Source organism: Lutjanus erythropterus, chromosome 18 (assembly GCF_056507025.1).
Source record: "Lutjanus erythropterus isolate fLutEry1 chromosome 18, fLutEry1.hap2, whole genome shotgun sequence".
In the NCBI taxonomy this organism is placed as follows: Eukaryota; Metazoa; Chordata; class Actinopteri; order Lutjaniformes; family Lutjanidae; genus Lutjanus; species Lutjanus erythropterus.
The window spans coordinates 18,821,240-18,843,447 of record NC_139334.1 but is presented as its reverse complement, the minus strand read 5'-3'; the positions used below and the strand labels follow the sequence as shown (position 1 = coordinate 18,843,447).

At 36.1% G+C, this 22,208-nt stretch overlaps 1 protein-coding gene and 1 long non-coding RNA gene across 2 annotated transcripts in view; one reads left to right on the top strand and one right to left on the bottom strand.

Annotated features, from left to right (window-relative positions):
• LOC146310914 (uncharacterized) overlaps nucleotides 1-22,208 on the bottom strand; it is a 34,821-nt gene that overhangs the window by 5,743 nt on the left and 6,870 nt on the right. Inside the window, exons 8-49 of the mRNA XM_084742976.1 lie at nucleotides 21,687-21,806; nucleotides 21,460-21,579; nucleotides 21,262-21,306; nucleotides 21,123-21,170; nucleotides 21,005-21,031; nucleotides 14,827-14,886; nucleotides 14,538-14,657; nucleotides 11,501-11,596; nucleotides 10,922-10,972; nucleotides 10,542-10,601; nucleotides 9,952-10,011; nucleotides 9,711-9,752; nucleotides 9,403-9,444; nucleotides 9,239-9,286; nucleotides 9,070-9,135; nucleotides 8,887-8,934; nucleotides 8,439-8,504; nucleotides 8,190-8,255; nucleotides 8,036-8,083; nucleotides 7,863-7,928; nucleotides 7,723-7,770; nucleotides 7,104-7,163; nucleotides 6,869-6,910; nucleotides 6,551-6,592; nucleotides 6,397-6,444; nucleotides 6,224-6,289; nucleotides 6,084-6,131; nucleotides 5,444-5,503; nucleotides 5,203-5,244; nucleotides 4,934-4,975; nucleotides 4,392-4,439; nucleotides 4,219-4,284; nucleotides 4,082-4,129; nucleotides 3,936-3,980; nucleotides 3,804-3,845; nucleotides 3,589-3,657; nucleotides 3,444-3,491; nucleotides 3,142-3,192; nucleotides 2,991-3,035; nucleotides 2,202-2,234; nucleotides 2,070-2,117; nucleotides 1,914-1,976 (exon numbers count right to left, since the gene is read on the bottom strand). Of these exons, the coding sequence (XP_084599102.1) occupies nucleotides 1,914-1,976; nucleotides 2,070-2,117; nucleotides 2,202-2,234; nucleotides 2,991-3,035; nucleotides 3,142-3,192; nucleotides 3,444-3,491; nucleotides 3,589-3,657; nucleotides 3,804-3,845; nucleotides 3,936-3,980; nucleotides 4,082-4,129; nucleotides 4,219-4,284; nucleotides 4,392-4,439; nucleotides 4,934-4,975; nucleotides 5,203-5,244; nucleotides 5,444-5,503; nucleotides 6,084-6,131; nucleotides 6,224-6,289; nucleotides 6,397-6,444; nucleotides 6,551-6,592; nucleotides 6,869-6,910; nucleotides 7,104-7,163; nucleotides 7,723-7,770; nucleotides 7,863-7,928; nucleotides 8,036-8,083; nucleotides 8,190-8,255; nucleotides 8,439-8,504; nucleotides 8,887-8,934; nucleotides 9,070-9,135; nucleotides 9,239-9,286; nucleotides 9,403-9,444; nucleotides 9,711-9,752; nucleotides 9,952-10,011; nucleotides 10,542-10,601; nucleotides 10,922-10,972; nucleotides 11,501-11,596; nucleotides 14,538-14,657; nucleotides 14,827-14,886; nucleotides 21,005-21,031; nucleotides 21,123-21,170; nucleotides 21,262-21,306; nucleotides 21,460-21,579; nucleotides 21,687-21,806 (2,403 nt within the window). The remainder of the gene's footprint in view (nucleotides 1-1,913; nucleotides 1,977-2,069; nucleotides 2,118-2,201; nucleotides 2,235-2,990; nucleotides 3,036-3,141; nucleotides 3,193-3,443; nucleotides 3,492-3,588; nucleotides 3,658-3,803; nucleotides 3,846-3,935; nucleotides 3,981-4,081; nucleotides 4,130-4,218; nucleotides 4,285-4,391; nucleotides 4,440-4,933; nucleotides 4,976-5,202; nucleotides 5,245-5,443; nucleotides 5,504-6,083; nucleotides 6,132-6,223; nucleotides 6,290-6,396; nucleotides 6,445-6,550; nucleotides 6,593-6,868; nucleotides 6,911-7,103; nucleotides 7,164-7,722; nucleotides 7,771-7,862; nucleotides 7,929-8,035; nucleotides 8,084-8,189; nucleotides 8,256-8,438; nucleotides 8,505-8,886; nucleotides 8,935-9,069; nucleotides 9,136-9,238; nucleotides 9,287-9,402; nucleotides 9,445-9,710; nucleotides 9,753-9,951; nucleotides 10,012-10,541; nucleotides 10,602-10,921; nucleotides 10,973-11,500; nucleotides 11,597-14,537; nucleotides 14,658-14,826; nucleotides 14,887-21,004; nucleotides 21,032-21,122; nucleotides 21,171-21,261; nucleotides 21,307-21,459; nucleotides 21,580-21,686; nucleotides 21,807-22,208) is intronic.
• On the top strand, nucleotides 11,708-13,729 carry LOC146310915 (uncharacterized). Its single transcript, XR_014772279.1, has 3 exons — nucleotides 11,708-11,842; nucleotides 11,903-11,932; nucleotides 13,700-13,729. It is a non-coding gene; the product is annotated as an uncharacterized LOC146310915 (long non-coding RNA).

Here is a 22,208-nt window from a genome sequence, read left to right as displayed (position 1 = left end):
GGAGCATATAGCATTACAACATTTACAACACACCGTTAATGTTTGGTTGATTGGGTAGCCTTCGTTTTGGAGTCTCAGCTCCAGGATTTTGAAGGTAAGAGGTGAGTAACAGAGGCAAGCTCTATACCTGTCCAGACAAGCACACAGTAAGGATTATGTTTTCCAATGGAGCGTCTGCAGAGGAATCCCTCTCCTTTTACTGCTCTCTACAGTCATTTGTTGCTGATCTCAGAGGCAAAGTCCTTCTTTTCCTCATGAGAAATCCAATCAGAGCATTTGCAGAATGAGCTGACCTACATTTTGCGACTGTAATCACACTGGTTATATAGATCACTGTTTCTACTGAAAAAACAAATGCAGTTAATAAATGTTTATTTGTGACAGGGGCTCCTTTAAAACTTGGTATTTCACTTGGAGGCGGTGCCTTACAACCTGCGTCACGTGATTATTTTAGTAATCAAGTATTCTATCGATAATTCTGGCCACTAATCGGATAAGAAATATTGCATGCTCTGCAATTTTTTCCATTAAATTACTTTTGGTTTATTTAAGTATAGTAATATTCAAAAAAAGAAAATAAGACAGGTCTCTTAAATGAACAATTAGTACTAGTACTTTTATTGTACTGTAATGTACTCTTATAGTTACTTTTCTAGTACTAAACGATAACTTTTTAAAAATATTATATATCTAAAAAAAAGTCTGAACAGAATTAGAATTGAATATTTTTATAACTAACAATAAATAGAAGAGCAATGGTAATATTTACGACAGCAAAGTCATTATATAAACTCACTAATATCTTACTGGAAACAAATCTAACATCCTAACATCAATCATTATCGTTCATCCTGTCCTCTGTCTTCCTCCATCTGATACTGATGTGATTCACTGTCTGCAGGTCTCTGCCTGCAGACAGAAGAGAGGCTCTTTGTTGCCTCCGGCAGTAAGTTTACCACAGCCTGATCAGTTTCAACATTAGTGGCAGTTAGTCAACAAACAGACAGCTTTGGTTTTAGCTCATTTCAGTTTGCTCTTAGCCAAGCCAATGCACTGTGCTTATATAAAACAGCTGAGGTGTATAAGAGAGCAGTTTAAAATATTATATCTATTATTTTTCTTAATGTTTTTTTTTAAATATTATTTTATTTCTGTCTTTTTTCAATACTTAAAAAAAAAATGATAATAAAACTACAAATTGAAAAAAAAACATTATATAGCTATGAGATCAAATATACAAATGATAGGAAAACATGAACAGTGTATTCAGCTGAGTGCCTTCATATTTAACATTCATTAAATAAACTGATCCCATATTGTCTGTGTGAACTGCTGAAACATGCACTGCTACGTTCTGCAGAACCACACCCACAAAGGTGAAATACCAAGTTTATACTCCAATAAATCGGTGGCATTGCTTGCCATATAATTACAGCACATTAAAGTTTTTTTGTTTTTTAGTTTTTTATTTTACATTTAACTCAAAAGGTTTATGTATGTGTCACCAAACATGACAATGTGAGATGTAAATGTGGATTCTGTACCTTTTGTAACAGCTGGTTTGACTTTGGGCTTTGGTACTTTGATTTCTGAGTAAATAAGAATGTGCACATTCATTGATACTCAGCAAATAACTCTGTTGTTATCTAGTGTGGTAACAAGACACAATTGTTTAGTGATACTACAGTATAATAATATACACTCAGTTGCCAGTTTATTAGGTACACAAAGCTAAAACTGAAGCAGTATAACTCAATTCAAAAGCAAAACAAGCTGCAAACAAACTGAACTTAATAACTGCAGCACCTTTAGCTGGGTGTACCTAATAAGCTGACAACTGAGTGTAGATTAGTATTTCTTCTAAGCTTAAACCCCAGAAAATCATCTACACTCAGATGATTTTGGCAGGCTACCTTTCTTTTTTAGGAGATATTCAACCTTTTCCTTCTTTCTCACAGCTTCTGTTTTGCGAGGAACTGGTTCCAATGAAAGACAAGTTTTAACTTGTGAATGGTCACACCCTAAAAATTAACACAAAATACAATGTCTTGCTTCATTTAAATATTTACCTTTCTTTTCAGCCGGCTTAGGCTTCTCCTTGGTAACCTCGGGTACAGCTGAGTATAAGAGGATTAAATTGATTTCAGTTGATATGTCGAGGATAGTTTGCTGTTTGCAAGACAATGATGAATATGCTTTACCTTTTTTGGCAACAGCTGGCTTGGCCTCTGGTTCTGATGGGAGAAAAGAAAAAAAGTGCTGTGATAATTCTTGTTTTGTGATAAATGACAACAATCCACTGAAATTACATCACATTTCTTGAAGATGTGATCGAGATTGGCGCTATTAAGCACGAGAAACATCTCAGTCTTGCTTTGAGGTTACAGCTTTTTCATCTGAAAAGTGGAAAATGCACCTCTACTATATTATGTGGAATATTAGAGACATAAAATACAACTGATCAGCACCTTTATGTGAGGGTTTAACCTTTGCCTTTTCTTTCACAACAGCTTCTGCATTAAAAGACACAAGGGAACACGTTACAGTGCTCTATGTGAAAAGCTGCAAGCCAAGAAAATATTTCACGCCTATGCAATGCAGCTTAAATAAAGCATGTCATCTCCGCTGTGTGAAACATGCATCTCCAAAATATCAAGTTCTTGTGCTCTTAGTCTTTTGTAGGTTAAAGCAATTTATTATTACAAATCTGAAAGCTTATTGCAAAGTATGTAAATGTTAAAATCAAGTTAAAATCTGAAAATGACAGAAAGCAGTTTTAAAAAGTTTTGGATGATCACAAGAAAAATATTACCTCAGCATGTCTTTTTATAAAAATATCAAACTTCTATTCATGATAATCTTTTGAACATTGCTGTTTTGAGTTGTTATCATATGGCAGTACAGCATGTAGGCTGGATGAGTATTTCAGCAGCAGACACACACTAACAGCCTCTACAGCAGCACAGAAACACTCCTGCTGAACACAGTACCTTTCTTCTTTTCAGCAGCTCTAGGCTTTGCTTTGATAACGGGTGCTAGGAAAATACATGACCCTTTTAATTCTGATGTATACAGTTAAGTGAGTAGGAAAGAAAGACAAATACACAGTGAAATAAAGGGTAACACCAAAGAAAAACAAACCTTTTGCTGGAGACACTGGCTCGGCCTTCTTCTCCTTGAGAACTTCAACCTCTACAGCAAATTATAAAAACAAAAACATAAGTCCAGTTGGCCACTTCATGTTTTTTTTTTTATAACTCATTTAAAACTGAAGCTTATTTATACACTACACTATATATAATTGGAAATTGTGAAAAATATACTAAATAATATGTAAATAATATTGAAACAATAGAAAATAAAAATCAGAAATACATTAATTATATATTGGGTATGAATATGGATGATTTGACTGGTAAAACTAGTTTAATCTGTGTAACTACCTTTTTTAGTTGGTGCTGGTTTGACTTTCTCTTTTAGAGTTACAGGCACTATCAAAGAGAAGATAAGAAATATAAGAAAGATAAGAAAGATACTGTAGACGTGAGCATATACAAAAACATGAGCTGTGTGAACAAACAGAGGTACCTTTCTTCAGCGGCACAACCTTGACCTTCTCCTTTGCTACTGAGACATTTTTCTGTGGGACTTCTGCCTCTGTAAGAAAAAATGAATGCACAGGAAAAGCTGTTGTAACAGCTTATTAATGTTTATAAAGTATTTGCAACCTAATTAATAGCCCAATTTTAAACAATTTATAAGGGCAATCTTATTGTAAAGTGCTCTGATTAGTGTCCTCTTACCTTTGACTGCTGGAGTTGGTTTTGTCTTGAGTGGAGCAGGTTCTATTTAAAGAGATTTAAGGTTTGTCACTCTAGAAAAAAAAAAAAAAAAAATACTAGACTGATAAATGTAACTATGAAGTGAGGTCTTACCTCTCTTTGTCACGACTGGTTTGGGCTTCTGTTTTGAAACTTCAGCTGCAACAGAATAAATTATTAGATGATGTTCAGTGTGAAAAATCAAAACCCCTTGGTTTCATGAACATGTTGATGTTTGAAATATTTAAAATGTCCCATACCAGCCTTTGCAGCGACTGGTTTGACTTTCTCTTTTGGCACCTTGACTTCTGAAAAAACACAACCCGCCCCAAAAAAATCAAACTCACTCAAACATGAATCTGAAACCAGTAAAAATATATAAACCAAAGAAAATTACCTTTTTTCATAGGCACGATTTTGACTCTCTCTTTCACCAGAGAGACGTTTTTGGGAGCGACCTCTTCTGTCAGCAGAAATGTGGAAATAAAATACACATACAAAATGTAATTGCAGTTCATAGTGAAGTTAGTTTGATATTTTGTTGTGTATTATAACATGCATCACTCTTACCTTTTTTCAAGGAGACTGGTTTGACCTTTTCTTTAGGAGCAGCAGCTTCTGTGTGTCAAAAGCAAAATGTTTCTTTGACATTTTGTGGAAACTAATCACTTTAGTGATTATAACATTTTCAAGAAGTTGTGACTTATGAATATAATATATGTGTGTGTGTTACCTTTCTTAGCAGGAGCAGCTTTGACCTTCTCCTTTGCAACTTCTATGTCACAAAACAAGATACTAAGTTAGTGTAGCTTTTCTTTTTGATTAGTAAACTTCAAAGTTAACATGAAAAACATTTGCAGTGTAAACTGATAATCTGGTCATTAGTAATTGTAATATTATTTACAGTAGTATCCCTGCCATCAGTGCATGAAAAGAAAAAAAAAAAATCCTGCAAAGTCTAACGTTTTCTTCATAGGAGTCGTTAAGTGTTTTAGAAGCACAATGATTCTTACAGCAGGATAGTTTTATTTCAGTTGTGACAATTAATCATTTTGGTCATAAAAACATTATCAAAAGCTTGCAGCTTAAGAAATAATAATAATGTGTGTTACCTTTCTTAGCAGGAGCTGCTTTGACCTTCTCCTTTGGAGCTTCTGTGTCACAACACAAGATACAAAGTTTGTGTAACTTTTCCTTTTGATTAGCAAACTTTAAAGTAAAGTTTACATCAAAAACATTTACAGTGTAAACTGATAATCTGGTCATTAATCATCTTGCAGAGGATAAAGTTTTCTTCAGAGGAGCAGTAATTCTTTTTTATTTAAATTGCGGAAATTAATCTTTTTGGTGATAAAAACGTGTGTAAGTGAATGTGTGTTACCTTTCTTAGCAGGAGCAGCTTTGACCTTCTCCTTTGGAACTTCTGTGTCACAACACAAGACATAAAGTTAGTATATTGTTGACTTTTGATTGATTAGTTTACATCATAAATATTTTCTACAGTGCCACATTATTGATAATGTTAGAATTCCTGCAATCAATGCATGAAAAGACAAGAATCATTCCTCTCTGTCTGAGCGAGAAATGGGACAAACTGCAGCATCAGTGAGTCTTTGCATTACCTGGTTTAACAGGTTTGATTTTTTGCTTTGGTTCCTTCTTTGGCTCCTTGGGAGCTGCCACTGGTGGAGAATTATAACATCAAAAAAGCCTCAGCTATATATAAAGATAGATGTTTATTATGACACTGAGTGTATTACTTTTTATGTGTGCTACACATAAAAATCAGTGTCAGCAAACAAAAAATAGACTAAATGTCTAGTTAAGTTTATTTCTGGAGAGGACTAGTTAAAGATTGATTAGGTAATCAATCATCAAAGCATCTGTGCATGAAAAGACTCCAATTATTCTAAAGTGAAAATTTTGGTAGTTGTCAGCAGTTTTTTTGGAAGGTGATGAAGAACATGGCCTGTGTTAACAGTATTTATATACTGTGTTTATGTACTATATATTGCCAGTTTATCAGATTAGATTTTTGGCTCTAGAATTCATATGAAGAATGCATTTCCCATAAACAGATAAGTGTAAATATGATCTTAACTTGAGTAATCTACCAGCATACATTACAATTACCTTCCATTATTGCATTATACAGAAAGGTGTTTCTGTTATTTAGCCTGCCTTCATTAATATAAATCAACCTCAGCTGCAGAAGAAAAAGTAGAACATTGTAATGTTTGAATTCTTTAAAATGTGCCGTACCTGTCTTTGCAGAGACTGCTTTGACTTTCTCTTTTGGCTCCTTGACTTCTGAAAAAGAACCAAAAACAGGTAAGATCATTGACTCAGTTCACTAAAACAAGAATCTGACACCAATTAAAATATAAACCAAAGAAAATTACCTTTTTTCATAGGCACGATTTTGACTCTATCTTTTACCAGAGAGACATTTTTGGGAGCGACCTCTTCTGTCAGCAGAAATGTGGAAATAAAATACACATACAAAATGTAATTGCAGTTCAAAGTGAAGTTAGTTTGATATTTTGTTGTGTATTATAACATGCATCACTCTTACCTTTTTTCAAGGTGACTGGTTTGGCCTTTTCTTTAGGAGCAGCAGCTTCTGTGTGTCAAAAGCATAATGATTCTTACAGCAGGATAGTTTTATTTCCATTGTTATAATAAATAATTTTGGTGATGAAAACATCAAACAGTTGTAACTGTGTTACCTTTCTTAGCAGGAGCTACTTTGGCCTTTTCCTTTGGAACTTCTGTGTCACAACACAAGATACAAAGTTTGTGTAACTTTTCCTTTTGATTAGCAAACTTTAAAGTAAAGTTTACATCAAAAACATTTACAGTGTAAACTGATAATCTGGTCATTAATAATAGTAGCATCATTAAGTATCCCTGCCATCAGTGCATGAAGAGAAAAAAATCTTGCAGAGGATAAAGTTTTCTTCAGAGGAGCAGTAATTCTTTTTTATTTAAATTGCGGAAATTAATCTTTTTGGTGATAAAAACGTGTGTAAGTGAATGTGTGTTACCTTTCTTAGCAGGAGCAGCTTTGACCTTCTCCTTTGGAACTTCTGTGTCACAACACAAGACATAAAATATTGTTGACGTTTGATTAATTAGCTTACATCATAAACATTTTCTACAGTGCCACATTATTGATAATGTTAGAATTCCTGCAATCAGTGCATGAAAAGACAAAAATCATTCCTCTCTGTCTGAGCGAGAAATGGGACAAACTGCAGCATCAGTGAGTCTTTGCATTACCTGGTTTAACAGGTTTGATTTTTTGCTTTGGTTCCTTCTTTGGCTCCTTGGGAGCTGCCACTGGTGAAGAATTATAACATCAAAAAAGCCTCAGCTATATATAAAGATAGATATTTATTATGACACTGAGTGTATTACTTTTTATGTGTGCTACACATAAAAATCAGTGTCAGCAAACAAAAAATAGACAAAATGTTTGGTTAGGTTTATTTCTGGAGAGGACTACTTTAAGATTGATTAGATAATCAATCACCAAACAATTATTCTAGAGAAGTGTAAATTTTGGTAGTTGTCAGCAGTTTTTTTGGAAGGTGATGAAGAACATGACCTGTGTTAACAGTATTTATATACTGTGTTTATGTACTATATATTGCCAGTTTATCAGATTAGATTTTGCTCTAGAATTCATATGAAGAATGCATTTCCCATAAACAGATAAGTGTAAATATGATCTTAACTTGAGTAATCTACCAGCATACATTACAATTACCTTCCATTATTGCATTATACAGAAAGGTGTTTCTGTTATTTAGCCTGCCTTCATTAATATAAATCAACCTCAGCTGCAGAAGAAAAAGTAGAACATTGTGATGTTTGAATTCTTTAAAATGTGCCGTACCTGTCTTTGCAGAGACTGCTTTGACTTTCTCTTTTGGCTCCTTGACTTCTGAAAAAGAACCAAAAACAGGTAAGATCATTGACTCAGTTCACTAAAACAAGAATCTGTCACCAATAAAAATATAAACCAAAGAAAATTACCTTTTTTCATAGGCACGATTTTGACTCTCTCTTTTACCAGAGAGACATTTTTGGGAGCGACCTCTTCTGTCAGCAGAAATGTGGAAATAAAATACACATACAAATTGTAAGTGCAGCTCAAGATGACATTCGTTTGATATTTTTATGTGTATTAAAACATACAAAATGTTTACCTTTTTTCAAGGTGACTGGTTTGGCCTTTTCTTTAGGAGCAGCAGCTTCTGTGTGTCAAAAGCACAATGATTCTTACAGCAGGATAGTTTTACTTCCAATGTTATAATAAATCATTTTGGTGATGAAAACATCAAACAGTTTTAACTCTGTTACCTTTCTTAGCAGGAGCTGCTTTGACCTTCTCCTTTGGAGTTTCTGTGTTACAGAACAGGACACAAAGTTAGTGACTTTTTGCCTTTTGATTAGTCACTTTTAAAGTTTACATCAAATCATTTGGCACCACATTGCTAACTTAAGTTAATATCCCTGTGACTGGTGCATTTAAAGACACAATCATTCTTGTTTTCCTCCCCTGAGTGAGAAAATGGGATGAACTGCAGCATCATTGAGTCTTTACATTACCTGGTTTTACAGGTTTAGGTTTGATTTTTTGCTTTGGTTCCTTCTTAGCCTCCTTGGGAGCTGCCACTGGTGGAAAATTATAACATCAAAAAGCCTTAGCTTTTTTTTATAAAGATACATGTTTATTATGTGACACTGAATATCTTACTTTTTATGTGTGCTACACATAAAAATCAGTGTCAGCAAACAAAATATTTAAATATTAAATATTTGTTTGGAGCATCTAAACAGTGCATGAAAAGACTCGGATCATTCTTACAAAGTCTAAAACTTTGTTGATAGAAGTCAATTTTTAGCTGTTTTTGCAGTTTATTTAGGAAATCCTCATTGATATAATTGGGGTGCACAATATAATTTGGTAAAGTGTTGATCTAAGGATGTATGGAACCTCAGCTGCTAAAGAAACCCTGTGGTGTTGTGAACATTTTGATGTTTGTATGTGCTGTACCTGTCTTTGCAGAGACTGCTTTGACTTTCTCTTTTGGCACTTTGACCTCTGAAAAAACAGACAAATAAACAAATGAAAAACAAAACAAAACAACATAATGTATGCTTAGGTTCACTGACTCATTAAAACAGAAACTGAAACCAATGCAACATATATAAATATAAACCGGAAAAAGAAAATTACCTTTTTTCATAGGTACGATTTTGACTCTCTCTTTCACCAGAGAGACGTTTTTGGGAGCGACCTCTTCTGTCAGCAGAAATGTGGAAATAAAATACACATACAAATTGTAAGTGCAGTCAGAAGTGAAGTTTGATATTTTGTTGTGTATTATAACATGCATCACTCTTACCTTTTTTCAAGGAGACTGGTTTGACCTTTTCTTTGGGAGCAGCAGCTTCTGTGTGTCAAAAGCACAATGATGAAAATGACATTTTGTGGAAACTAATCACTTTGGTAATTAAAACATTATCAAGAAGTTGTGATGTGTGAACATAATATATGTGTGTGTGTTACCTTTCTTAACAGGAGCAGCTTTGACCTTCTCCTTTGCAACTTCTATGTCACAAAATAAGATATAAAGTTAGCGTACAACTTTTTGATTAATACACTTTAAAGTTTACATAAAAAAATTTACAGTGTAAATTGATAATCTGGTCATTACTAACAGTAGCATTATTTAGTATCCCTGCCATCAGTATATGAAAATAATTTTCTTTATAGGAGTAGTGTAGTAGTAGAAGCACAACATTTATTAGTTTTATTTAAATTGTGGAAATTAATCTTTTTCATGATAAAAACGTGTGTAAGTGAATGTGTGTTACCTTTCTTAGCAGGAGCAGCTTTGACCTTCTCCTTTGGAACTTCTGTGTCACAACACAAGACATAAAGTTAGTATATTGTTGACTTTTGATTGATTAGTTTACATCATAAATATTTTCTACAATGCCACATTATTGATAATGTTAGAATTCTTGCGATCAATGCATGAAAAGACAAGAATCATTCCTCTCTGTCTGAGCGAGAAATGGGACAAACTGCAGCATCAGTGAGTCTTTGCATTACCTGGTTTAACAGGTTTGATTTTTTGCTTTGGTTCCTTCTTTGGCTCCTTGGGAGCTGCCACTGGTGGAGAATTATAACATCAAAAAAGCCTCAGCTATATATAAAGATGGATGTTTATTGTGACACTGAGTGTATTACTTTTTATGTGTGCTACACATAAAAATCAGTGTCAGCAAACAGAAAATAGACAAAATGTTTGGTTAAGATTGTTTTTCTGGGAAGGGCTAGTTAGCATTGTTTAGTATCCCTGCCATCATTGCACAAAAAGGAAAAAAAAAACACATTCTTGCAAAGTAAAGTTTTGTTCATAAGAGTAGTTTGTGGATGGTTTGGAGATCATGCTTCTGTTTGTATACTCTCTATTGCCAGTTTATTAGGTATGTATGATAGACATTCATATTTCCATTAGTTCAATATTGTTATTGCACATCGATTTGGTTTTGATTATGGTGTTGTTGAGCAGTACTGTATTATTTTGGCAAAAGTTGATGTAAGGATTTCCAGTGTTTCAGTTAACATGTATTTCCTTTTTTCATTTTTAACAGTCCCACACTATCTTAGACTGCAGGATCACTGAGTCTTTGCATTACCTGGTTTAGCCGGTTTGACTTTTTCCTTTGGTTCCTTCTTAGCCTCCTTGGGAGCTGCCACTAGTGGAAAAATATGACATCAAATAAACCTTAGCTATATATAAAGGTAAATGTTATATTATTATCTTATCTTTAATTATCTGACACTGAATACGTAACTTTTTTTTATGTGTGCGACATAAAAATCAGTGTATCAATAAACAATAAATATGCAAAATTTAAATGAATTTGAATTTAGTTGAGTTCAGTTTTTGAATGAGCTGGCTAAAGACTTATGAGAAATGAATAACATCAAATTCAATTTACTTTTTTTTCTTTTTTTTTTTCTTTTTTACCAATTAATTAACAATTAAAACAAAACAATAAAAACATGCTCATACCTTTCTTTGCAGGTTCTGGTTTGGCTTTCACCTTGGGGGCTTCAGGAACCTCTATTATATTCAAAGGTGAGATTCATTAATTCATCTTAACTTCACATTAAATCCACCTACTGCACTACTCTACCTACTGCATCATTGGAGGATTGAGCAATATATACTGGTAGCAGTTTGCAAACTATAATTTTAGTCTTATTTAACTCTAGGATGGAATTCAGTCTGTCACTTGACATTTCAGGTTGACACCATGTACATTATTTAGGACCCAAGCCAATGTACTATTGTTAGAACAGTAATTTTAAAATACTGGCTGATTCCTCTTTATTCATTATATTTTAAGATTCAGTGACTGCCCATTGTTTTTGTTTTGTCAAACAGTTTAGCTTAAGGTTTACACAGGTTTACACTGATTTACGTGGACATAAATATATATTTCAAGCTGAACAAATGACCAATCATATGATTTTCAGGTGAGACTGTCTTTTACCCTTTTTTCTATTGCATTTAACAACTGGCAGTATGATGTGTCATTGCAAAATGAAGACAAAATGTCACTTTGACCCCTTTAACTGTTTGTCTCACCTGCTTTTGTAACATTAAGATGTTCCTTCTTCAGGACAGATGCAACCTCTTTCTTGACTACTTTAATCTTCCTTGTAGCCTTTTTGGGTTTGGCGTCTTTGGGTTTCTTGGCTTCTTTCTCTTCTTTAGGTGGTTTCTTGACTTCTTTCTCATCTTTGGAAGGCTTTTCTTCTTCCTTCTCTTTTGAGGGCTTTTTAACCTCTTTTTCTTCTGTGGGTTTCTTAATTTCTTTCTCCTTAAGTGGCTCCCTTTCTTCCTTCTCTTCTTTAGAGGGTTTCTTCACTTCTTTCCTTTCCTCTTTAGGCTTCACTTCTTTCTTGACCTCTTTTTCTTCTTTGGGAGGTTCTTTTACTTCTGCCTCTGCTTTGGCTGGTTTCTTGACTTCTTTTTCTTCTTTGGGAGGTTTCTTTACTTCAGCCTCTGCTTTGGCTGGTTTCTTGACTTCTTTCTCTTCTTTGATGGGTTTCTTGACTTCTTTCTCTTCTTTGGGGGATTTCTTTACTTCAGCTTCTACTTTGGGAGGTTTCTTTACTTCTGCCTCTGCTTCGGCTGGTTTCTTGACCTCTTTCTCTGCTTTGGCTGGTTTCTTTACTTCTTTCTCTGCTTTGGCTGGTTTCTTTACTTCAGCCTCTACTTTGGGAGGTTTCTTGACTTCTTTCTCTTCTTCGGCTGGTTTCTTGACCTCTTTCTCTGCTTTGGCTGGTTTCTTTACTTCAGCCTCTACTTTGGGAGGTTTCTTGACCTCTCTCTCTTCTTTGATGGGTTTCTTGACCTCTTTCTCTTCTTTGGGGGATTTCTTTACTTCAGCCTCTACTTTGGGAGGTTTCTTGACTTCTTTCTCTTCTTCGGCTGGTTTCTTGACCTCTTTCTCTTCTTTGGCTGGTTTCTTTACTTCTGCCTTTGCTTTGGGAGGTTTCTTGACCTCTTTCTCTTCCTTGGGAGGTTTCTTGACTTCTTTCTCTTCTTTGGGGGGTTTCTTTACTTCTGCCTCTGCTTTGGCTGGTTCCTTGACTTCCTTCTCTTCTTTGGCTGGTTTCTTTACTTCAGCCTCTGCTTTGGGAGGTTTCTTGACTTCTTTTTCTTCTTTGGCTGGTTTCCTGACCTCTTTCTCTTCTTTTGGAGGTTTCTTTACTTCAGCCTCTGCTTCGGCTGGTTTCTTGACCTCTTTCTCTTCTTTGGGAGGTTTCTTTACTTCAGCCTTTGCTTTGGCTGGTTTCTTGACTTCTTTTTCTTCTTTGGCTGGTTTCTTGACTTCTTTTTCTTCTTTGGGAGGTTTCTTTACTTCAGCCTCTGTTTTGGTTGGTTTCTTGACCTCTTTTTCTTCCTTGGCTGGTTTCCTGACCTCTTTTTCTTCTTTGGCTGGTTTCCTGACCTCTTTTTCTTCTTTGGCTGGTTTCTTGATCTCTCTCTCTTCTTTGGGAGGTTTCTTTACTTCAGCCTCTGTTTTGGTTGGTTTCTTGACCTCTTTTTCTTCTTTGGCTGGTTTCTTGACCTCCTTCTCTTCTTTGGGAGGTTTCTTTACTTCAGCCTCTGCTTTGGCTGGTTTCTTGACTTCTTTTTCTTCTTTGGGAGGTTTCTTTACTTCAGCCTCTGCTTTGGCTGGTTTCTTGACTTCTTTTTCTTCTTTGGGAGGTTTCTTTATTTCAGCCTCTGCTTTGGCTGGTTTCTTGACTTCTTTTTCTTCTTTGGGAGGTTGCTTGACTTCTTTCTCTTCTTTGGGAGGTTTCTTGACCTCTTTTTCTTCTTTGGGAGGTTTCTTTACTTCAGCCTCTACTTTGATTGGTTTCTCAACCTCCTCTTCTTTGGCTGGTTTCTTGACCTCTTTCTCCCCTTTGGGAGGTTGCTTGACTTCTTTCTCTTCTTTGGGAGGTTTCTTGACCTCTTTTTCTTCTTTGGGAGGTTTCTTTACTTCAGCCTCTGCTTTGGGAGGTTTCTTGACCTCTTTCTCTTCTTTGGCTGGTTTCTTGACCTCTTTCTCTTCTTTGGGAGGTTTCTTGACCTCTTTCTCTTCTTTGGCTGGTTTCTTGACCTCTTTTTCTTCTTTGGGAGGTTTCTTTACTTCAGCCTCTGCTTTGGCTGGTTTCTTGACCTCTTTCTCTTCTCTGGGAGGTTTCTTTACTTCTTTTTCTTCTTTGGGGGGTTTCTTTACTTCTGCATCTGCTTTGGTTGGTTTCTTGACTTCTTTCTCTTCTTTTGGAGGTTTCTTGACTTCTTTTTCTTCTTTGGGGGGTTTCTTTACTTCTGCTTCTTCTTTGGCTGGTTTCTTGACCTCTTTCTCTGCTTTGGGGGGTTTCTTTACTTCAGCCTCTGCTTTGGCTGGTTTCTTGACCTCTTTCTCTTCTTTTGGAGGTTTCTTTACTTCTGCCTCTGCTTTTGTTGGTTTCTTGACTTCTTTCTTTTCTTTGAGAGGTCTCTTGACTTCTTTTTCTTCTTTAGGTGGTCTCTTGACTTCCTTCTTTTCTTTTATTGGTTTCTTCACTTCTTTTTCTTCTTTGGGTGGTCTCTTGACTTCCTTCTTTTCTTTGGGAGGTTTCTTCACTTCTATTTCTTCTTTGGGTGGTCTCTTGATTTCTTTCTTTTCTTTGAGAGGTTTCTTCACTTCTTTCTCTTCTTTAGGTGGTTCCTTGATTTCTTTTTCTTCCTTGGGTGGCTTCTTTACTTCTGCCTCCTCTTTGGCTGGTTTCTTTACTTCTTTTTTGTCTTCAGAAGGCTTTGGCTTCTCTTCTAAAAGTTTATCAAAGTGTCAGTTTTTTTATATAACATAAAGTATCACAGACATAGTGTATTTTTTCCACACAGGAGGGAATGTTTCTAATACCAGAAAACAATTTGTTTAGAAAACATACTCATGGTTTACATCTGTTGACATCATGTTGGACACTACTAGCAGTATGTGCTAATAGGGACCATTTATGCATGTATATTTTAATATTTTGTCTATAAACTCTACAAAATGCAACAGGTGTTTTTTTTTGTTTTTGTTTTTTTACGCATATTCATATACACATACAATATTTAGTGTGCATTGTATAATTACCTTTGGGCTTCTGTGGTTTCTTCTCAAGGGGTTTGCCCTCCTCCTTTGGCATTTCTTCTTTTAGTTTTATTTCTTCTTTCTCTTTTTTCTCCTCCTTTTCAGCTTCTGTGGCTTTCAGCTCTGTGAATAACAATATATCTTCATGGGCAACACTACCAGGCGCTCTTGTGCATTCTTGTTTTCACTAAATTATACCAAATTAATGCATTTAATGAGAACAAATGCTCAAATATAATACAGACTTTGGTAACGAACAAAGTGAAGAGGGTGGACAGTTTAAACATATTACCTTTAATAATGGCATCTTTAACTTCTTTTATTGCGTGCCTTTCCTTTGCCTCTTTGAGAACTAAAGTATATCACACAAAAATGTATAAAAATATACAGGACATAACAGTGCATTTCTAACCAGTTAATAGACCTGTTAGTCGTTATGACAAACAGTTATGCTTGCGTAAGCGCTATAAGCACTACAGCGCTACACTATGATGAAAAACACACCAAAAGCTAAATGGTGTTAAATTGTTAAAATCTGACCTAGAGTTACCCTGCAGAGCTGTATATAAAGTAATAATACATAACTATTTAGTAATCGTTTGTCAGTGATACATAATGTGAAGATGGAAACATCATTCAGGACATGAGAGTGTTTTTTCATGTCCTCATCCAGAAATCTATCAATGTTTTTCTCAGCTCGTTAGCTCCATCTAGCTGTTCTCTGTGCTAATAGCTCAGTCTCTGTGGCAATGACTGTTGGGTTCAAAGAAGGAACACTGAAGCACTCAGTTGGGAAATAGATTTGTCTCTACTGAGTCATCAGAAAGAGAAAAATAGCACTGTTAAAGGAGCTAATTAATCAGTGCTGTACCATATTAGTCCCAAGATCCTCTTTCTGCAGCTATTCACACCTTCATCAGGATGAGTCTCTGATCTATAAAAAACTCGACTTGATGTCCATCTTTCAGTTTTTAGTTAAGACCGTCTCTATAATTGTCTCTTAACGAAACACACCAACACTTTAGGAAATGTGCTCATCTCTCCTGCAGTCAGATGAGAAGATCCATATCAGTTTAATGCTGGGTGTCAAATACAGGGAGCAGTTGGTCAGGCGGACAAGCTTTTCTTTTCTAAGTTGGGAACAGAAGTCATCCACGGAGAAGGTTCATGGCAAAGGTGTTTCCTTTACGGAACTGGAATATATCATGATCCCAGACTGAACTCAATGCAGATTTTACACTCTGCACACTCAGTCAATGCATACTTCGCTAGCTAACATAATCTTTACAGTCAGAAGCACACATAGGTTGATCGGGGCAATCAAAAAAAGCAATCCCATCATCATATTTGTGCAAATAACACAAGATATAAACCTTCAGAGGGACTTTGCCTAATTTAGCTAAAAAGTGCTCGCAGAAAAATGGGGGCTACCCATTGTCCTGGTAGCCCAGGATTCTGAAACCCCAAGAGTCAGAACAATGTTGCATTGGACCCATTCGTCTGACAGAAAACAAACACCCAAAAATAAAACCCTCTAAAAGCTGATTGCTAGGAAAATACACACAGTAAGGGCTATCGGACAAATGGGCTTTCGATCCAATGGGACATTAATGAGACTATTTGGGTTTCAGAATAATAAGCTGTTCTAACAATTGCATGGCATCTTTCAAATGGGGTGTGTACTATAAAATAAAATGGAAGAAGTTTATACTAAAATTCAGTTTGTTGGTGGATATAAAGAGGAAAGTGTCCTGTTCCAGGAATATAAGATGTCAATGCAACTATTAATGCAACATAAGTGCAACATAATTATACATCACATTAATAATTCTTTGTCTTACTTCTATTTGGTGAATCATAATGCTCCTAGTTTTGGAATTACAGTTCACAGAATGATTTGGTGGATGTAAACAGGAAGTACAGAGTTGCGTTGGAGCCAGTGAGTTAGCTATGGGTTACAGCTAGGTATTTTCACCTATATTTGTTTTCAGTTTGGCAAATTAGAGCCAATAAAAGTAGGTATAATTAGCTATTAGAGGTTCATATTTGCAATTCACCCAAGAATATACAGACAACTATCACTAGATTACTTTGATAATAAAGAAAACTTAAAATTGTGATGTTTCTCAAGCAAGTTTTATAATATAAAGAGCGTCTTTTTTCTATGATTTCTGAGAGCCTTTATGTTTATTTGCAATGGACATTGGCAACAATGATATGCTAGGGAAAAGTATGTCACCCTGAATCTATAAATATATGTAGCCTGTCATTTCTGATATAGATATAGACAGTAGTCTGATATATACAGTACCTCACCTGATACTGGGTAAAACAGCAAACAAGTATTTCCTAAAAGTTTAATCTAATCTCTTATATGATGAAAATCATTCTGTTGGTTGAAAACTTTAATGCCCTGTTTGATGAGTAACACAGTCACTTGACGAATTAACAAACACATTGTTAACAAAAAGTACTGAAATGATAACATACAACATAAAACATAAATAGCCTACCTGTTAGGCCTTAATACCTTTAGTCATGTCAAAAAAAACATTCAGTGTGTTTGAAAAGACATTATGAATATTCACACTGTCATTCCACATTCCATATTTATTAACACACTCACCATTCAGACACATTTTCATGTCCTGATAATGAATAAATGATGAAAACGTGTGATGATAATGGTAAAATGGTCAAAAGTGTTGTACCTTTCTCGTGCCCGTGTTCAGCTCTGGAGCCGAGTCTTCTGAGCCTCTCGAAGTGAATGCGAACGTTTCTCTTCCGTTTAGGTTGAGTTTTGCCGGTTTCACTGTTGTTGTTGTTTTCATCATGATCATCAATGATGTCGGAGTAATCATCTTGGTTGAGATCAGTTGTTTCTTCTTCTTCTTCCTCCTCCTCCTCATCATCATCAGGTACAGATACTACACTGGCATTATCGAGTTTTTCAGCTGACAGGATTTTAAGATCAAGTTGTTGGACTGGTGGTTCTTTTTCTTCGTCCTCATCATCCACCTCCACACCAGTCTCCACTTGGTCCTGTATTTCTCCTTCCTCTGAAGCTTCTTCATCGTCCAGGTCTAAAGCTTGATCATCCTCATCAGGTTTTACAAACTCCTCTTTGACATCAGTGTAAATTATTTCAATGTTTTCTTCATCTTTTTCTTCATGAAGATCTTTATCATCTACTGCATGTTCTTCAGTTTTTGTCTCCTCCTCCTCCTCCTCCTCCTCCTCCTCATCTTCTACTGTATGTTCTTCAGTTTTTGTCTCTTCCTCTTCCTCCTTATCTTCTACTGTATGTTCTTCAGTTTTGGTCTCCTCCTCCTCCTCCTCCTTATTTTCTACTGCATGTTCTTCAGTTTTGGTCTCCTTCTCCTCCTCTTCCTCCTTATCTTCTACTGCATGTTCTTCAGTTTTTGTCTCCTCCTCCTCCTCCTCCTCCTCCTCCTCCTCCTTATCTTCTACTGCATGTTCTTCAGCTTTTGTCTCCTCCTCCTCCTCCTCATCCTCCTGATCTTCTACTGCATGTTCTTCAGTTTTGGTCTTCTCCTCTTCCTCCTCATCTGCTGCATCTTCTTCAGTTTTTGTCTCCTCCTCCGCCTCTGCCTCCTCATCTTCTACCAAATATTCTGTTTTGGCCTTTTCTTCCTCCTCCTCCTCCTCCTCCTCCTCCTCCTCCTCCTCCTCCTCCTCCTCTACTACATCTTCTGTTTTTGGTTCCTCCTCCACCTGCTCCTTCTCCCCATCTGCCAAAACTTCTTTGGTCTCCTCTTCCTCCTCCTCCTCATCTTCCACTACCTCCTCCTCATCCTTCTCCCCAACTATCAAAGCTTCCTCAGCTTTGCTCTCCTCTTTCTCCTCCTCCTCTACCTCAGCCTCCTCTGCTTTAATGTCTACCTCTTCTTGTTCTTGTCCATCATCTTCTGGTTTTAGTTCGTCCGCCTCTTCTGTGCCAGCACCTTTCTCATCTTCTTTCTCCTCTTCCTCCATGTGTGCTGCAGGCTCCTCTGATTTAGTCTCTTCTTCCTCAGTATCAACCTCTTCTGCATCCTTGCTGTCGTCATCAGGGCTCTTCTCATCTTCCGGTGATGGCTCGTGTTCTGTTTCTTCGAGGTCGACATGTTTCACTATGATGTGATGTGATAGTTACAAGTTTAGTGCCTGTAATTGATCTTGTATCTGACTAATGATTGAGACTATTAAAGAAAAACCGTGTGAATACCATCATCATCTTCCTGTGCCTCTTCACTGGCAGCTTCAGCGGGAACTTCAGCCTCCTCCTCCTCTACCTTTGAGTCAGGGGCTTCACTTAACTCTGCAGCAGCAGCAGCTTCTTCTTTGGCGGCCTGCATGATCTCTGCAACTGCATCATCAACCCATGTGACCTGTCTTATCTTTGTCATTTTACATGGAAATGCATCTCCAAGCTTGTTTTATGGTACAGAGGGAATTTGATGGGGTGAAATGGGAACAATGACGATGAACATTCATCACATTGTTTAGTACACACCACATGCTGCAGTTCATGACTTTCTTCATATGTTTATATCATTTAAATTAGCTTACTGTCAACAAATCTTAGGAAATGACCAAAACCAATCAAATGGTAGTTCAAGTGTGTCACATAAATAAAGATTAATTTTCAGTATTTTCCCAAAACACCTGGGTGATGCACAGCTCAGCAAACTTTACTTGTCAGAGCAGTAAATAGTGCATTTGCTGTGGCTATTTTCTGCTGCTTACATTTCATACTGTAGTTAGCATTTATGGCAGGAGACCATTGTATATTGGATTGATTCAAAATCAGTGCTCATCATAGTAAAGATTGTAGGCAGGGCCAATTCTGCGAGAGTGTGAAAGCATTCTTCGCACCCTCAGCTGAAACATGAATATGCCGAGTGCAAGGTGGGGGGTCACACATCTGTGGTGTCGGCAGTTGTTTGTATACATGTCCATTTGGGAGTATACTGAAGGTGCAAGGACTGTGAATCTCCATGTGAAGTTTCTATTTTGATTCATGTATATGTGCAGCACAGTGTGTAAAAGTCTCATAAGGCAGTTTTGAAACAGCTCAGACAGTCACAGTTAAATATGATAATGAGCAAACTGGACAGTTCAGAGCATCAGAATGTGAACACACAAAGAGTTGAGCCCTGGTTATCAGACATCTCCTTCATAAAAAAACAAAATCTTGATTTTTAAGTGACCAGTCAGAAATGCGTAGAGGTCTGTATGGTTATACTGTAGCAGCCTGGTGTTGTTTTGTTAAGCTCAGTGAGCGCTTGTGCATAACAGTGCTGCACAGTTCTCAGGGGCTTCTCAGATCATATCACTGGTGTTGTTCTGACTCATAAAAATCAATCTGTTGCTTAAAAGGAATGATGCGTTGTACTCATTAATTATAATTACATTATTCAATGTTGTCTCCTGATAACACATTGACAGAAAAATAAGATATCTGGCTACATAGATAAGACTAATTAGTTGGATCAATTCATTACTGGCTTTAGTCTTTTCATGGGATTTGTTGGCAACAAGAAAAACATCTTCCCACCACTATACCACTCGTTTACTATAGTAAATAATGTGCTTAAATCTAACATGTGGTGTGACTTGTACTGTATGATTGCATGCAAAGATAAAATGAAATATTTCACACGAAAAACATTTGTCACGCAGTACAAACAATCCAGATACATACATAGAGAGATGTTTAAATTGTTGAAATACAGGTGATTCAGGCAGTTGGTCAATCAATCGGTTTTACAGAAGATGCTTGGACAATGCAGGGGAAAGCAACAGAGGAATGCAACACCAAAAGACACATATTCAAGATGATTTTTCATGCTCAGTATTACATACATCTTTTTTAATGACAATGATGATTGGAACAAAACCAATGTAATGGTTAGACACATGAATGCAGAGTTACATGAAATGTCACAGCCAACAAATGGGGAAGAGATGCAGTCGCCAAATCATATAGACCAGAGGCTTTCAAAGTGTGAGGTGGGGCTCCCCTGGGAGGCTCCAAACAGTTTCAGGGGAGGCTCAGTGAACGAAAATGACAAAATATGACATTAGTTATTATGACATTAGTAGATATAGATAGAATAGTCTGAATGTTATAGGGAGTCCCACAGTCTCAGACTTTGAAAACCCAATATAGACATTTATTACAATGAAGGAATAAAGGTATACAGTGGTTATGGTGAATATTTGTTAATGGTATGATGTAATAAGTCAAAATGTTTATTCAAACATGATCGACATACAGTTTCATTGTACTTCACACTTGCTGTATTACACTGAACATGACATAAGAGAGACCAGACCAATTCATACAAAAGAGGAAAAAGAAAAAAAAATTCAAATGCAAACATGCATGAAAGGCCACTAGTGTATTTGCTGGCAACACACACTGCACCTGTCAAAATTAAAGTTATAGTGTGGTGTTTTCCTACCTTTTTCAAAAGGTGGCAGAAATTCTCCTAAAATAATGAAAAACAATAATCTTAATTTTTAAGAAACATCTTTTAGTGTCACAGCAAGTAAAAACAGAAAAATACAGTCATTTCTTACCTTTCCTTTGTACCAATTTTATATCAGGTATGGGTTCTACAGTTTCCTCTAAACAAAGACAAGAAGAAGACATGGTGTAACTTGCAGTCAGTTGTAGAAAGATGCTTTTAGGTGTTTTAAAACTAATGAAAAGTGAAACCTTTTTCAGTCACTATGTTTACACCTGGCGTGGTAACAGGTTCACCTAGAACAAGAAAATAAAGTATGTTAACATATGCATCAGGGAGTCAGCATATTTTTCTTTAAATACTATGTGGGTGTTTATCTTTCCTGATCAATAGTAATGAAGCATTTTAGTTTGAATAGTTTTGTATTTAACTAATGCAAAGAAGCATACCTTGATCACCAACAAGCATGCTCGACATGTAAGCCACAAACAAATCCTTCTTGTCTGTGAACTCCAACATGGCGTCTTCGACAATTTTCATGGGATCGATGGATACTTCAGGCATGATCCCTGAAAAGTTAGTTCAGACAGATCACATCAAATGTAAACAGTGAAATACCAGTGGTAGTAATGAACTGTAGCTGATATGTTAAATACCATCATGTGTTAAAACTGACCCTGTTCTCCGATAAACATGGAGGAGACGTAGCTCACGAGCATGTTTATCTGCTCTGTGGTGATTTCTGCTGTTCTCTTCAGAACTGACACGGGGCTGAATCCCACAGCATCCTGGATAACTGATCAACAGAGAAGTCAAAGTGGAACAGTATACATTATATCAGCAGTGGAAGAAGTGGCCATTTACTTCAATAAAACTATCAATACAACACCATGAAAATAGTCCAGCATTCAAAACCCCTTTCTTAAAAAACAACTTTACTGCAAGAAGTTTACAACACCTTGTGTATATCACCTGAATCTACACAAACACACCAGGGGGACCAAAAGTCGTCGTATAAAAAAACAGACCCAAATAAATAAATATCTTGTAAAGCTATATTTTTAACAGCGTTTTTGTGTATTTGAGCTATAGTATTAATGTATTGTTTGATATGTGACTCAGCTCTGAAAAGTTTATCTTTTTGCTCAAGAATTTGTATTTGTAAATATAAAATTTCGTCAAAATGATAAACAAATTA